The sequence below is a fragment of the Patella vulgata genome, chromosome 3 (genome assembly GCF_932274485.2).
Source record: "Patella vulgata chromosome 3, xgPatVulg1.2, whole genome shotgun sequence".
NCBI lineage: Eukaryota > Metazoa > Mollusca > Gastropoda > Patellidae > Patella > Patella vulgata.
Genome location: NC_065881.2, coordinates 78,055,826 through 78,071,002, shown reverse-complemented (window position 1 = coordinate 78,071,002; position 15,177 = coordinate 78,055,826). Strand labels below are relative to the sequence as shown.

The 15,177-nt window shown below is 37.8% G+C and overlaps 1 protein-coding gene across 3 annotated transcripts in view; it reads left to right on the top strand.

The window, feature by feature from the left end:
• LOC126816864 (guanine nucleotide-binding protein subunit alpha-11) overlaps nucleotides 1-15,177 on the top strand; it is a 173,304-nt gene that overhangs the window by 147,244 nt on the left and 10,883 nt on the right. For all 3 annotated transcript variants that reach the window (XM_050543653.2, XM_050543654.2, XM_050543652.2), the window contains 3 exons: nucleotides 11,033-11,156; nucleotides 11,921-12,105; nucleotides 14,250-14,524. In XM_050543653.2, the coding sequence (XP_050399610.1) occupies nucleotides 11,051-11,156; nucleotides 11,921-12,105; nucleotides 14,250-14,524 (566 nt within the window). In that variant the 5' untranslated portion in view covers nucleotides 11,033-11,050. The remainder of the gene's footprint in view (nucleotides 1-11,032; nucleotides 11,157-11,920; nucleotides 12,106-14,249; nucleotides 14,525-15,177) is intronic.

Genomic DNA, 15,177 nt, shown 5'->3' with positions numbered 1-15,177 from the left:
AATGAATTTGGGGAATTTCTACCCTAGCAACAGCGCTATGGCTTACCCGCGCTCCAGTTTGCAAATATCAAGGGATCTTTAACGTGTTGCCAGTGGAATAAACTTCCTATTCGAACAATTAAATTCTTATATAACATGCTACTCTGATAGTCCATGGTATAAATAATGAGAAGTGTATGGTCGATTAAGGATGCGCGGGTTCCGTAGGGGCAAAGTTTACTGACTTTAATCCAAACGCCCAAACTCTGTGCTTGGAATGTAGTTCTCCAGGTGTTTTCAAGTGATATAAGGCTGTTATTTTTTTTTTCCTGGTTTCCTAGGGATTTTCCTATCTGTTTCCCTTTGTCAGTTGTTCAGGGCGGAGGGTCTGGCAAGGAAATGGCGTCTATTTGAATAACTGAGGTGCAAACCTGTAATCATTGACGTTCATGAAAAGAACTTTTGACCTTAAAACAGCGGGAATTCTACGCGAAGAGTAGGACAATTTTCACTCACAGAGCACACAAATTGACGTATGACCGTCTTCCATAGCCCGGTTAGTTCAGAAATGTAGAGCTTTATTTTCTTGGTCGAATATGATATTATTTATACGAAAGAGCTATTTAATTAAACACTAAATGTACGAAAACTTTTAATGTGTCTTCACAATTTGCATCAAAGACTTTGAAAATTTAAAAACCTGTTCAAGTGAAACACGTCTCCGTGCTTTATTAATTTTATATTAGTTTAAACACATAATAAACATCGTTTTAATTAAATATTGTATATCGACTAGGAGTATAAGAGACTTGGATGCTTGCCACCGTGGTACTTGAATATCTTTATGATTATCAGCTAATTAAGACTTAGTATATTATAAAGAGGCGTGAAGCAGGAGATAATAATGTTATTGACGATACCCTCTAGAATTATAAAACGTACCCAGAAAATAAAATGTCTGGTGATTCGCTCAATCTGCACACAGACAACTATCTACTTTGATAAGAGATCTCTGACCTGAATGGTCGCCATATTCAAACATTAGTATAACTATTTCGTAATACGGTTATAATCTGTTTTACATACAAAATTCTAAATAAACATTTTATTAAATGGAAGGGGAGTATATACTCCTCACCAAATCATCGATTTGGGAATTAAAATGTCGGTCTACTAACTTAGTGTCTGGTCTCAAGCTTAGCCAATTGTAGACAATGTAGAGCTTTCCCCGCCAATAATGGAAATAGTGCATCGGATCAACCTCAACTCAGCAATAAGTCGATTAAAACAAATTCTTTTCTTGGCCTTTCAGTTGTTTATGTTATTTTTAATGTGGAATTTTTAGGAAGTTTTACAGAAACTCAGTCTGCGAGAATATATTTTATAATCATGCTTATCCATGACTGTTATTATCCATGTGTTGTTATCATGTGTTATTATTGTATATTGTAGACAGACAACGTAAGTTTCATATGATAATTACCTTTGCCTTCTTTTCTTACTGATTATAACCTTATTCAGTAATCCGATGATTCCTCCGGGTATTGGGGGATTTTTTTATCGACGGCTTAAACAATAAACCAATCTGTATTCCGGTTTTACAATCTGAAAAGGGTGCTGGTAAGGTAGTTTGGGGTAAAATCGAAATTTATTTCTCGCAATTAAGATTGCTTGCGATATAATACTAATAGAGAGGGTGCGTGGGGGTCACAGTGGGAACGTTTCTAAGTGTATTTATTTTGAGTCCTGTCAGTCTGATCAAATAACGCTACCTGTGAAACCATTGTCAATGATCAGGTATAATCTAATAACAACTAACTATTATCAAGGATCAGTATAATAACATTAACTGCGGGACCATTGTCAGTGATCAGTATGATGGCATAACATTAACTGCGGTACTAGTGTCAGTAATCGATGTGATCGAATAAATTGACTGCGGGACCAATGTCAGTGGTTGAAGTGATCGAATAACAATAACTGCGGGACCATTGTACCTTAGAGGCTCCAATCCACACTGATCCGCAGTGAATATTTGCTTGGCCGCGACAATCACTGATAAGGATGACATTGATGCGGCTTAATGAGCTAGAAATATTAACTTTTTTCCTGCGACAAATTAAATTCTAAAACATTTTTTGTATATATTGGAAAAATAAATAAAGGCGTTTGACGTATTTGTAGGTAAAAATTATTTCCGATTTAGTGTAAATGGGCATTAAATTGACTAAAATGCAGCATTCTCTCCGAAGCAGTTATGTCTTATGTAAACAATGCACGCGCCATTCAGCCAATGATTCACACGGCGTGCTGTGACAGCACGTGTTAAGGCAGTCATCTATGACAAAGATATTATACGAGACTCGTAATTCTCTGTGAAACAGATTGGCTCCAATCATACCTTTCTTAAATACATATTGGTTGTCGATCCTGTTGAAAGGAACCACTCCTATTGATTTGCGGTGGCCACAGATCACTAATTATTTCCCCATTGACTTTAATGTTAATTCTCTTCTCGTTGGGTAGAACGCTGTCTGCCACAGATGGACCAACATGTGGCAAACTCTTGCCCAAAAGCATGTATGAGGTTCACCATGAAAAACTTGAGATACACAAGTTGGAAGTAGAGACAAGTAAACATGCAATTTCCGGCCCTACATTTCAACGTAACCAACCTCACAACTCTTGTATCCTTCCGCCTCAAAATCATGAATATTCACCAAAACCTGGCAGAAAATGTATTTTCAAACCCTTTTTTTCGATTCTACACCAAAAAGTCAACAAAAATCGCCATGCGAAAGGGGGAAAAAGGGAAAGGGAGAGATAGACTAAAAATAACTTTGCGTAGAAATATTTGGTGATCGGGTGACGGCGTAGAAATATTTGGTGATCTGTGTCCTTATGATAACTCCCAGAGCTACCCCCCTTTATTACGAAACCCTATTGGCACCTTGATCTCAATTTCTTGAAATTGTTATGAATTGTTTGGCTGGCTTATGTTTCGTTGCCCAGCAATCTATGTTTTTATCGTGTAAAAAAACAGATTGATACATTGCTCATTTGGCGCACTTTCTGTAAAATTCTAAACTTATTACAAGATGACGAAGCTAATTTATAAAAGACTCACAGCTTTATTTAAAGTTAATAAAAGGATCGCTGTTCTCGGTTCAGTCTGTTTAGATTTCTATTATACATATTGTTTAAAGGTTCACCCAACCACCGTCCACACGGTAGTTATTAGAGACTTTTTGCAAGCGAAAATTCTTGGTTCGTATCGCATGTCCGTATCCATTTTTCGCGTGACGTCATCAATTTGTGTGTAGATCGCATACATGACGCGGCATGCGGACACGGCAGCACGTATCAAACAACGTATCAAAAAAAAAGTTGTCTTTTTACCGTTTTTTTCCTACTTTGCGGGGTGTATATTTGATGTTGTTTTAAACATGATAAAGACTGGAATTTAATCATTGGAAAGGAGCGTCCCAATGGTGAAAATCGGAACGCGGCGCGAAAATCTGCCAAAACTATAAAACTATATTGACCCAATGTATCGTGACGATACGGATACGGGTGGGACAAATTCCAATAAAGGTAGCCTATGACAAATTCCAATAAAGGTAGCCTATGACAAATTTGGTGTATATATGGAAGTTGAGACAATCAATCATACTGGAAAAATAATGGATTCCCTGAGAAACAAACAATGGCCGCACACAGGACAGAAATATAACAATATCACTAAATGGCAAACTGTACGCAGGTTGTCAATTGAGGTGAGGTAAGGAGAGGTGGGCTCTTCGTATCTATTGGGTCGAATGGCTAGCTTTTGTGAGAATAGTGAGAGACTTAAACGTACAACAAACTATGTGATTAAACGACAGATATAGAAGTTAGTAGAGGATAATCCAAGAATTTACTTAGGATTTCATATCATGGTAAATGAACAGCGAGTAACAACTAATGTGCCCTTCCCCAATCAAGTTACGTGAAAAACAAGTCTGCTTAAAGTAGATAATTTGGATTAGAATGTTACGATGAGGATTTGAAGCAAGCTGTTGATAGATAAGTCCAAATATATCATCAAATCACACAGTTTAAAGTACGTAGGAGGGTATCTTTAAAGTAAATTAACAGTTGATTTGGCTGTTTACAATAATTTATTGTATCATTAGTAACATTCAACTAGGGAATATCTCATTCCACTGCTAAATTAAAAAATAAAAACAATTTCTCACTTTGCTGTAGAACGAATGCTCTCGGTGTAGGTACGTAAAAGTGACAAAATAGTTTGTATGACGTCATTCAATTTAATTTGAATAAAATTTACATAATTATTCAGATGCGACACTGTCATCTTGAAATATCATACCAATTATTTTTCTGATGGAACGAAAACATCTGACACATGTTACCTTATTCGGTCTGGTTTCTGATGGATTGGACTGAGAGATATAAATCTACAGGGTGTCTTTATTAACTGTACTAGCAGGATACCCGGCTTCGCTCGGGGATCATAACTCCGAAACTGGAAGTGGTAGACTAACGCCCCCTGGCCTATGTTACTCCCCGGCCCGAGCTACCCCTATACCCCAAATTTCAGACTGGGGGCAGACCTAGTTTCGGGGTTGGCGGCTACACTAGGTTTGCCCCGAGTCTGAAATATGGGGTACTAGCAGGATACCCGGCTTCGCTCGGGGGTCATAACTCCGAAACCGGAAGTGGTAGACTAACGCCACCTGGCCTATGTTACTCCCCGGTCCGAGCTACTCCTATATCCCAAATTTCAGACTCGGGGCAGACCTAGTGTAGCCGCCAACCCCGAACATACAGACTTCGCTCGGGGGTCATAACTCCGAAACCGGAAGTGGTAGACTAACGCCACCTGGCCTATGTTACACCCTGGTCCGAGCTACCCCTATACCCCAAATTTCAGACTTGGGCCAGACCTAGTGTAGCCGCCAACCCCGAACAGACCGGCTTGGCTCGGGGGTCATAACTCCGAAACCGGAAGTGGTAGACTAACGCCACCTGGCCTATGTTACTCCCCGGTCCGAGCCGGGTCATAACTCCGAAACCGGAAGTGGTAGACTAACACCACCTGGCCTATGTTACTCCCCGGTCCGTGCTACCCCTATACCCCAAATTTCGGACTCGGGGCAGACCTAGTGTAGCCGCCAACCCCGAACAGACCGGCTTCGCTCGGGGGTCATAACTCCGAAACCGGAAGTGGTAGACTAACGCCACCTGGCCTATGTTACTCCTCGGTCCGAGCTACCCCTATACCCCAAATTTCAGACACGGGGCAGACAGTCACAAATATATATATAGAAGATTAATGAAAAACCCATATAAGGAGCACGTTTCCGCCGGTCTGATCAAATTTCAAATCTATGGGCACAGAGAGAGAGAGAAATGGGATTTAACGTCCCCTCGACCCAAACTAGGTAATTTCGGGACTAAAACATGGTTCAATTTTTTATTTCAATAATTCGCTTGCGCGTAGGGGTCTTTAGCAGTGGGAGGAAACCGGAGGACCCGGAGAAAACCCACGAGCTTGGACAGGCGACCCTACTCCTTGTCACGTACAACCGGGGAATGGAAATCCCGCCAGTTGACTCAATGACAGACCGCGTAATACAGCGCGCGCACGTGTTAACCATTCGGCCATCCAACCCCCCCATCTATGGGCAGATAATTTGAATATGTGTTTCCCCCATGGATGAACCCAGAGGTTAGTGGAATCGAATGGAATGGAATAAGACCACTGGGGATACCCCATCTATGGGCAGATAATTTGAATATGTGTTTCCCCCATGGATGAACCCAGGGGTTAGTGGAATGGAATGGAATGGAATGAGACCACTGGGGATACCGAGGATGGCGATCTTAAAGATACATTATGTAAGATTTAGATAAAGAGCTAACCATTCTTGCCTTAATAGTTCGAAAATAGATAATGTAAAATAAATATGTTGAAATTTTCATTCAAATTACTCTATGCGAGCGAAGATATTAGCCTTTGAAGGTTTGACAAGATGTTTGCATTAATTGTAACCACCGTACTGGTTGTTCGAAGCTAAGCCTCGCTTCTCCAGTTTTAAATTAATCAAAATATGGCTGAACCGTTCTAATCTACTTCATATCGGAGATATCCGAAGGCATCGAGAGTTGATTATGGTCTGGATAAGTTAATTAATGTCTAATTAATAGTTTATATAATATTTCAGGCCTAAAGAAAGACCTGTAATATGCAGATTTAGCTCTTGCATATTGTATGGTTAAGGAAATAAGAGTATTCAAAAGATTTAATTTAATTTTACTCTTTGATTGGATGTGCACTGACATGATAGGGTCATCGCCTCCTTAGTACACCACTGAAAGTTCATCATTTTTGAGTAAATACAATCCGACGTTTCTCTTGCCGTTCACTAGATATGATTGACTTTTCAATGTAATTCATGATACGTTTCAGTGATGATAGAGTTACGTAAGCACGAAAATGTCAGACCGTCAATTGATTTTTGGGGGTAGAATTATTGAATGTAAATATGCTTGTTAAAGCATATTGACATCGTCAGTAAGTGAGTACTATACACCAGTTTCAACAACGATTATATGACGTAAGCAGACAATGAAAGCATGTGATTAACATTTGACCGCCTATCATGGCTTAAATTACATTTGTTTATATACTTATAACATTGTTTTAAGCTGGATTCCCTAGAGGACTCAAACCTTTTATTCAAAAAAATCTTTTGAAAAACAGAATCTAACAATTTTTCTATTTTTTGAAAAACAAAAAACCTTCAAACCTGGGAATAATAACGAAACCAACTTACATTGCTAGACAAGAAATGGGTTTTAACGTCTTATTCTTCTTAACCAACGAGGCAAATGGGGACTGACATACGCCGTGGACTTTGAGGGACAAATCAGAAACGGTATTCTTGAAAGTATGACTATCAGTAGGTGACCGCAAAATAAGCAGAAAATTATTAGTAGTAATATTACCGAGAAAAAATAAATGACATATGAACATCTGGTTTTTCGAAGCTCCAATTCAACTTCAAAACATTTGGTTTAATAATACGCCAGACGTCTCAATCGAATGACAATCTCTAACATCTGGTTATTCCAGTCTACACTGATAGTATTGTGCATGCTCTCCAGATAAGAATATGAAGTCACCTTTTGACACGACTTATGGAATATGTCTAGCCTCATTCTTCGAGTCCCTTGTTACAAATGGCACTGCAACTCATTATGGTACACGATTCGTGTACCAATGGTAAAATGTTTATTTTGTCTTAAATATTGGATATCAAAAGCCCATCTTTTCCCGGTAAGATCACAACTTCAATGTTAATTTAAATTCACAAATAATTTGTGTTTTCATTGTCGACGATTTTGGATGATAATGAGCTAGAGACTTAGCTACTTTAAAATTAGTGTTTTATGGCATTATTAAATAACGTGAATTTTATCTCATTGACATGTTCAGCATGATGCGCCAGCTGAACTTCGGTCGTCTTCCGGTTAAATCAAGTCATTAGGCCGCGGAAACTGCCGAACTGTGGTCAGCCGGTATGCGCCAGTATCATGGACAAATCAAGCAGGTCCGTTACGGCCTACTCCTATTTCCCTTGACAACTGCCAGGGAATCTTTAGCGTGCTGTCAGTGACTTATACGGAGCCTCAATCCAAACGACCAACTTCAACTAATATCTCTAACAGGGGTTTATAGTATAATTTCTATCTAGACCTTTAAAGTATTCAAGCTTAAAATAGACGTGACATCTGTGTTCAGCTTGTATATATGGTTGGGGGATTTAATGATGGTTTATGTGACGTCAATGGAGAAGGTCGATCTGTCATTGATGAAATAAACATGATATGAAATCGGTATTCATACTGAATTCTAGTTTACCATAATAATATGATATCCTGTCAATTTCAGCTATTCACCATGCTATTGATCTATCAATCAGGGAACCTGACATTTTGTAAATTCGCTCTTCTACCCCGACCACGACTCTGATCAAATATGATCATTTCTGGACTTCGTTCATAAGATAACATCCCCTATAGCGCCTCGATTGACCTATAGCGTTTTATTCGATTGCCATACGAGAATTATATTGAACTGTTCCACCCTGTCAATATGCAGGTCCCGTTATACGGTTTTAATTAGCCCAGTCGGAGCAGAACAGTAGGATGTTAAACCCCATTTCATTTTATTTACGTCCCGTTATAGTCAAATGAAATGAGGCTTTAACTTCTACACAAATCCAGCTAATGCCGAATAGCGGCGATACCGCAAGCATATAGTTCGAATTCCAACTGTTAAGGGTTCTTTAGCGTACATGCCAACTTGTACACGGGACCTCGCTTTTTCGTCCCCACCCGAGCGACTAGACGCCTTTCCTTGCCAGGCCCTCCGTCCTTTATTTCCGACAAGGAAACCAAACGCCGGAAACTCCCGAGTAAAATATATCGACATTTCATTTAAATCTTGGAGTGTTAATTCAACCCACCAATCAATGCAGCCCAAACAAATGGAAAACAGAATGTTATTTCGGCAATAATGATAAACGTTCTACTTCCGCCGTTTAACCAAAAATAAATCGGTGGAGAGGCAAAAGGTCGTATCTGGAATTTTTTGCGAAATTCACCTTTTTTTTTCTTCAGAATGAAAATTGTCTTGCGCACCTTTTCATCTAGTTGCCGTAGTTTAATCGATATTTGTTCAAAATGTCATATATGAAGTGTTACAATAAAAACATCAATATTAAGAGGGATAATGTAGTACTTTCTTTAAAAAAATCACCTTTATGTCTTACCAAAAGCATTACAATCAAACACAATATAACCAGTATTGTTTTATGGTTAGTTACGTATTATATTTGAGAATATCTTTAGAAATACGTCATTTTACAAACAACATTTTGACGTGACTTTTTAGTGCGACATTTTGATTCTTAACTTCTATGCGATTTTTTGGCTCTCCTGGACAATTTCGCAAAACCCAGATACAACCTTTTAACTCTCCATCGACGATAAGAAATAGTTTGCAATATGAAATGTATTATATGTGACTATCAGAGATAACCTCTTGGGATGAGAAAAGCTTGATGGATAACATCTTGGATGTCGTCCAATTCCAATGTAAGTATTAATCTCAACGCATGCTCCCTCTCCTCGACGATTATCTGGTTCAACTACTAAAAAACATTATACGGTTTCATTCGTATAATTAAAACACAATTTATTATAAGAATTATAGGATGTTGTAGTTATTTATAGCAGAGATTAGGAGACAGGCTGTCGCCGAATTTTCTGCAGTTATTTATTCCAGCTTGCAAATTCCCCTTACAAGTGCATGTTTTAAAATGTCTTGAGATTTTTTTCAGTTGGTCTGAAATGCCAGTTTTTTTGTAAAATGTTGTGATTTGTATTGTCATTTAATTAAATAAATAATTTAAACATACATTATGCAAGATCTAAATCTGCCTATTGCAGGTCTTTCTATATTCCTGAAATGTTTTCTAAATTATTAGCCATTCATTAACTTATCCAGACCATAATCAACTCTCGATGGCAACGGATTTCTCCGATATTAAATAGATTAGAAGAGTTCAGCTATATTTTGATTTAAGCTAAAAATGGAGGAGCGAGACTTAGCTTCGAACAACCAACACGGTGGTTGAAGTTATTGCACACGTCTTGTCAAACCTTCAAAGACTAATAACTTCGCTCGCAATAGAGTCATTTGAATGAAATTTTCAAATTATTAATTTTGCATTATCTATTTTCGAACTATTATAGCATGAATGGCTAGCTCTTTATCTAAATCTTACATAATGTATCTTAGAAAAAGAAAAGAAAATGTCCTGATTTGTATTGTCATAAGTAATTGATTAGTTTCAAAAAGAAAACAAAAAGTGATTTGTATTGTCATTAATTTCAAAATCAATTCAAATTAAGAGTAGGCCGTACTGGGCAAAATTTCCATCTTAGCAAACTACATTGCGACGTACGACGGCGTAAACCCGTATTCACTGGAATGGGTGGTGTAGGAGGGTATAGACGGTCCGATCTATATATTAAAGTCGCCTGCAGTTTCCGTCAAGTTCGCGAGATGTAATTAGGGTAAGGACACGTGATTGTTAACGAAATTGTGGGTTAGGTTAGGGTTAGCGCTAGTGCTAGTCCTGTTTTCATATCCTGACCTTGCCGAAATCTGCAGGCAGCCTTAATATTTAGACCTAAAAGGGTATAGGCTTAAATTTTATGTTATTTTATTTCATTTATTGTGAGGCAATATTGTAGACTATTGACAAATCGAACGAATGGGCTCTTTTCTCCCTTTGAAAGGTTTAATTAAAACTAGACTCTTATTTCGTTTCGTTTTTGTTATTATTTTTATTATACCTCAGTAAAGTCTCATGACATTTTTAAATAGTTTGTATTTCTTTGACCTAACTTGGCCTCTCGTCTAGCCAGGGATGTGTTCTTCTTTGGTAGTAATGGTTTTAATCAATCATGGCTATATATGTATTTGAAAACAGGCCGTAAAAGATAATGGAATACAGATTACAGCAAAGATATTATGATATTTATATTAGGTTTTTTCGGTCTTGAACAGCTATATTCATTATTGGTTTATGCAGCTACCATAAATCAGTGATCACAAATAGCGGAACTTTAGAAATGATTCTGACCAACTGTTAAAGATAAGAACAATTTAAGTCAGACCTCTCCGGCAAACCAAAATTCGTTATTGATCGTGGGTGCCGCGAGGGCTTTGTGGGGTATGGGACTGATGTTTAGTCTAGTTTCCTCTTGTCAGTAATGCAGGTAGGTCGACCTGGCTAGCAAACGACAACACCCCCACCCCTGGTAGCGCGTTAAAGATAATCTAACAGTTGGAAATGGAAATAATTGCAGCGCCGCTGTCGGACCAGAAGACGAGAGCGTTACACCCCAGTTCATTTCATTGAGCCTTCTATTTTGATACTGTCATTATTATTTAACAAATTTCTATTTTCAGACTTTCTCATTGTCTAACATGAGTAAAGGAGGGCGTGCTGCCTTGGCTAGAAGTCGATCTATAGACCATCAGATTGATGAAGACAGAGAAAAGAAACAGAAAGAAGTTCAGCTTCTGCTCTTAGGTATTTTGTAGAATTATTTAGTTATTTGTAAAACATTGAATTGGTTGGCCAAATCTTAATCTAATACGAGTTCTGCTTTTAGGTATTTTGTTAAATTATTTAGCGTTTCTAAAACATTGCTAATGTGATTAGACTGGCTTAAATTTAGTGAAGTACATGTATAGAGTTTATCGGATCGAAGATACAGACACGAAAATTATCGAATCAGAACCGAATGAATTTTTAAATTTCTGAACAAATCCGATTCGAAAAGAACAATTCTATATATAGTTTATCGGATCGAAGATACCAACACGAAATGATCGAATCAGAAGCGAATGAATTTTTAAATTTCTAAACCGATCCCATCCAAAAAGAACAATTCTAGAAATTCTGATCCGAAACGAACCAAATAGATCTTCGGTTAGAATGCTTAAAATCTGCTGTATTCCCACCATGTAGTTCGTAGTCATTGAATAAAAAAATGGAGGTAGCTTTCTTTTTTAACAAAAACAAACAGTGAAGCCTGTTTATATCGGGGTAGCCTACATTTAGGCGTTCTGACAGTGCTCTACTTGGTTATAAGTGTTGCGTAGTGATATTGCGATACTTCCTTCAAGTACTGAGCAGTCATTGAAGTGGAAGAGAGGTAACGTTTATTTTCAAATTCGTTGAAGTCTGATTACAACATTTCTTTGGTCACCGGCGTTATATCAGTGTTGTATTTTATTAATTCTCCCTAAACTAATATTTTGACAAGCTGTTACATGTTTTATATATTTTAGGTGGAGCCGGCTCCGGTAAAAGTACATTTATAAAACAATTACAGCTACATTATGGCGGCGGTTTCCCAGAGTCTGAGAGAGAAATATTTGCTGAACAGATCCTTAAAAACATGACAGAGGGCTTAGTTCTTATCGTGGAACAAATGGAGGTGTTGGGTATTAAATACGAAAGAGAGGAAACACAGGTAAGAATGCCGTAGTCGAACTGGTCCCCCAAGAGCTGCTTCTTCTTCTTTGGGGCCTCGATCTTCGGAACAAGCCTACCCAATTGGAGGTACGATCGACATATTTTTTCTTTCGGCAATAGACTAAAAGACGTCGATGTTTGATGTGGCGTCTTAATTCCAAGTTGGCTGCGATGACGTCATTCCCACTTCCCAGTCTATATAGTACGTTTGTACTCATTTAGTTCTACTACTATCGTCATGGAACTACACATGCTTGGTCCTTTGACAATTGCTCAACGATTGACGGATTTCGATGTTTAATGTGACACCACAATTCCAAGATGTCTGCGATGACGTCGTGTCCGGTTCCATGACCATATAGTGCGCTCGTGGTTGTTTAATTCTTGAATACTTCGTATTCGTCAAACCAATGCTTCCAAATGTAACATGAATTTGGTTCTTATGGGATGTATGGGACTTTGAGAGTTATTCGGATGATATTGAAACCATCTGGATAGCTAAACGGTAAATCACAACGAGATAGATTAAGTATTAAGGAAAACACAAGTTGGGTTGTATGTTTGAACAAAAACAAGGTAATCGGATTTATTCTTACTTATATTGCACGGAGTTTTATCATTGACTGTTATAGACAGAAAGGTCAGGAAATCTACATCTACAGGGAAACCTTAGACTCTCTAATCTTTACATAATACCATGTCGACAACTTACAGGCCTCTTAACATTCTTTTAAAGTTGAGTATTTGGAACCGCTTATATTGGATTATTTATATTTGAGACGCACAAACAGAACACTAGTGTTAAAACAACACAATATATGATTTAATCACTTAACACAATGTTAAAATGGGTTGCTTCTGTTGACAGCCACACAATCTTGTGTTATTTTACTCTAGGTTTTTGTTTATACGACTATTCTGTTAAAGAGCCACAAAGGCCAAAATTACCAGATAAATGGATGGCAATTTTTAGAACGTTCGATGATATTATGTCTTATCTAGAATACCAATTACCTTTACATGTCTGTTGTCAAGAAAGGTGTTGAGGGGGCATGTGTAAGGCGAGGGTGGTCTCCCTGTAGGAAGAGAATTTTTTGAAAACTCGCGGTGTCAATGAGACAATAGGGTGATCTAACATCGTTATACTTTATTATTGTAAATGTCGTTATATTTATCCTCTATCCTCGCAGAAACGAAAACATATCACGAAATATTAGAATATGTCCACTGAATTGCCAAAATCCTAAATGTTAAACCCTAACCTGTAGCGTATTAAGGTATCTGGCCGTCATAATGTGAGGGATTGTTAATCCCTTCTAGAGGATAACAGTTGAACATCTATTTAAGGATATAATTATCTTTTATCATTGTGTCTCGTGCTGTTACTTGTGTACTGTAAACAACCAATGAAAACGCTGCTGCGGTTTCTAGTCAACTGTTTATAAATGCACGTGCTTAATGTGGGTTGTGATGGCCTAGTGGTCTAGAGTGTCGTGCTTTGAGCTCGGAGAGAGGGCCACCTTCTCCACCTCATAGCTTTACTCCTGGTACTCCGATTTCCTCCCACAGGAACTTGTCTGCGATATCAGCATCGGTGGAAGTGTGCGTTAAACACCACGAGCAACAACAAGAACTGATCATTGTCTGCAATATAAACCCTTGGTGGAAGCGGATGAACGAATGAAGAACTGACGCCTGGTGGAAGCGGGCGTTCAGCCCTAAAGACCAACCAACCCAAGCTGACGTCAGCTGTCTGAACAGTAGTCGATGTGATCATATGTTATGACAGGTTTCCGCTGTCGTGCCATGCGTTACGATAGGAATGTCCCTATTGAGTCGACGATCTGGTACGTGCAGATACGTTCGGATACGTTTCCATACGATCAACACGATTGCTACGACTGGCCACAATATATAATAATAAGCCCTGATAAGGATCACCACGATTACTCTGCGATTAAATCCACGATTTCAATCGCAGCATGAATCGTGATAGTGGTAACCTAGAATGAGATCTATCGTAGTGTAGATAATAGAACCATAAAATTAATACAAAATAACGACACAATTCTAATATATTGCACTGTTATATTATCTAACCCAAATTAAGACGATGTTAGAATTCTGTTTTTATCATTTCAGCAAAATACAATTGAACTTCTTGGTAAACATCCACGTGTGTCTATGAAACTTATTCTAAGTAGAATGGCCGAAGACGAGGAAGCTGCATTGAAAAGTCAGTCAAATACAAAAAATGCCGATTTGTCGCCCCAGATGTCCAACTTAAGAATGGGAAATGAGTTTACTAAGTCCGAAGTTGATATGATACAAGAGATCTGGAATGATGCTGGTGTTCAGTGCTGTTATGCTTCTAGACATAAGTTTGGTTTAGAAAGATTAACACAGGGCGAAGAATAGTAAGTCAAAAATGTATCTTGTGACCATGTGGAGATGGTATGGGGCATAGTCCAAGAAAGGAATGCAGTGTTACTTTGGTTTAAAGTTACAATTTCATATTTTCTAAGAAAGTCAAAACAAAATTATTTCTATGTCTTTTGCTCAATAGGTTGTCAACTCACTATTATACGATCATAGGTGTCATTCTCACACTTAAAACTCATTTACACCGGAAATAATAACACAATTACCTCCCAATTACCTCCCTTGTTTTCTATTCTCCACCATGGAGTAGTTATCTTCAAACGTTGGAATTTCAAGATGAAAATTTCTCAACTGGCAATAGTGAATTATAGGATTAATAGGATTTTTCTTTAACAAGGTAGGACTGTTTATAGATACCATCTATTTTAAGGCTTTATTTTAATAAATTTTAAAAATATAACTTAAAAATATGAAATTGCAACTTTAAACAATAGTTTCTGTCGAGTACGACGTGAGTATTTACAATATTGATGTAATGGATTTGAAAACAAGCCAAAGTTTATATAAATTTATCTCCAAGAAATTTATGAAATGTTGTAGCACTATGGCCCTTGAGACAATTTTGGCTCTTTATAAAATTGTCTCTTCAATTTGGTCTATAAAGTCAAATCATAAGTACTAAATGAAC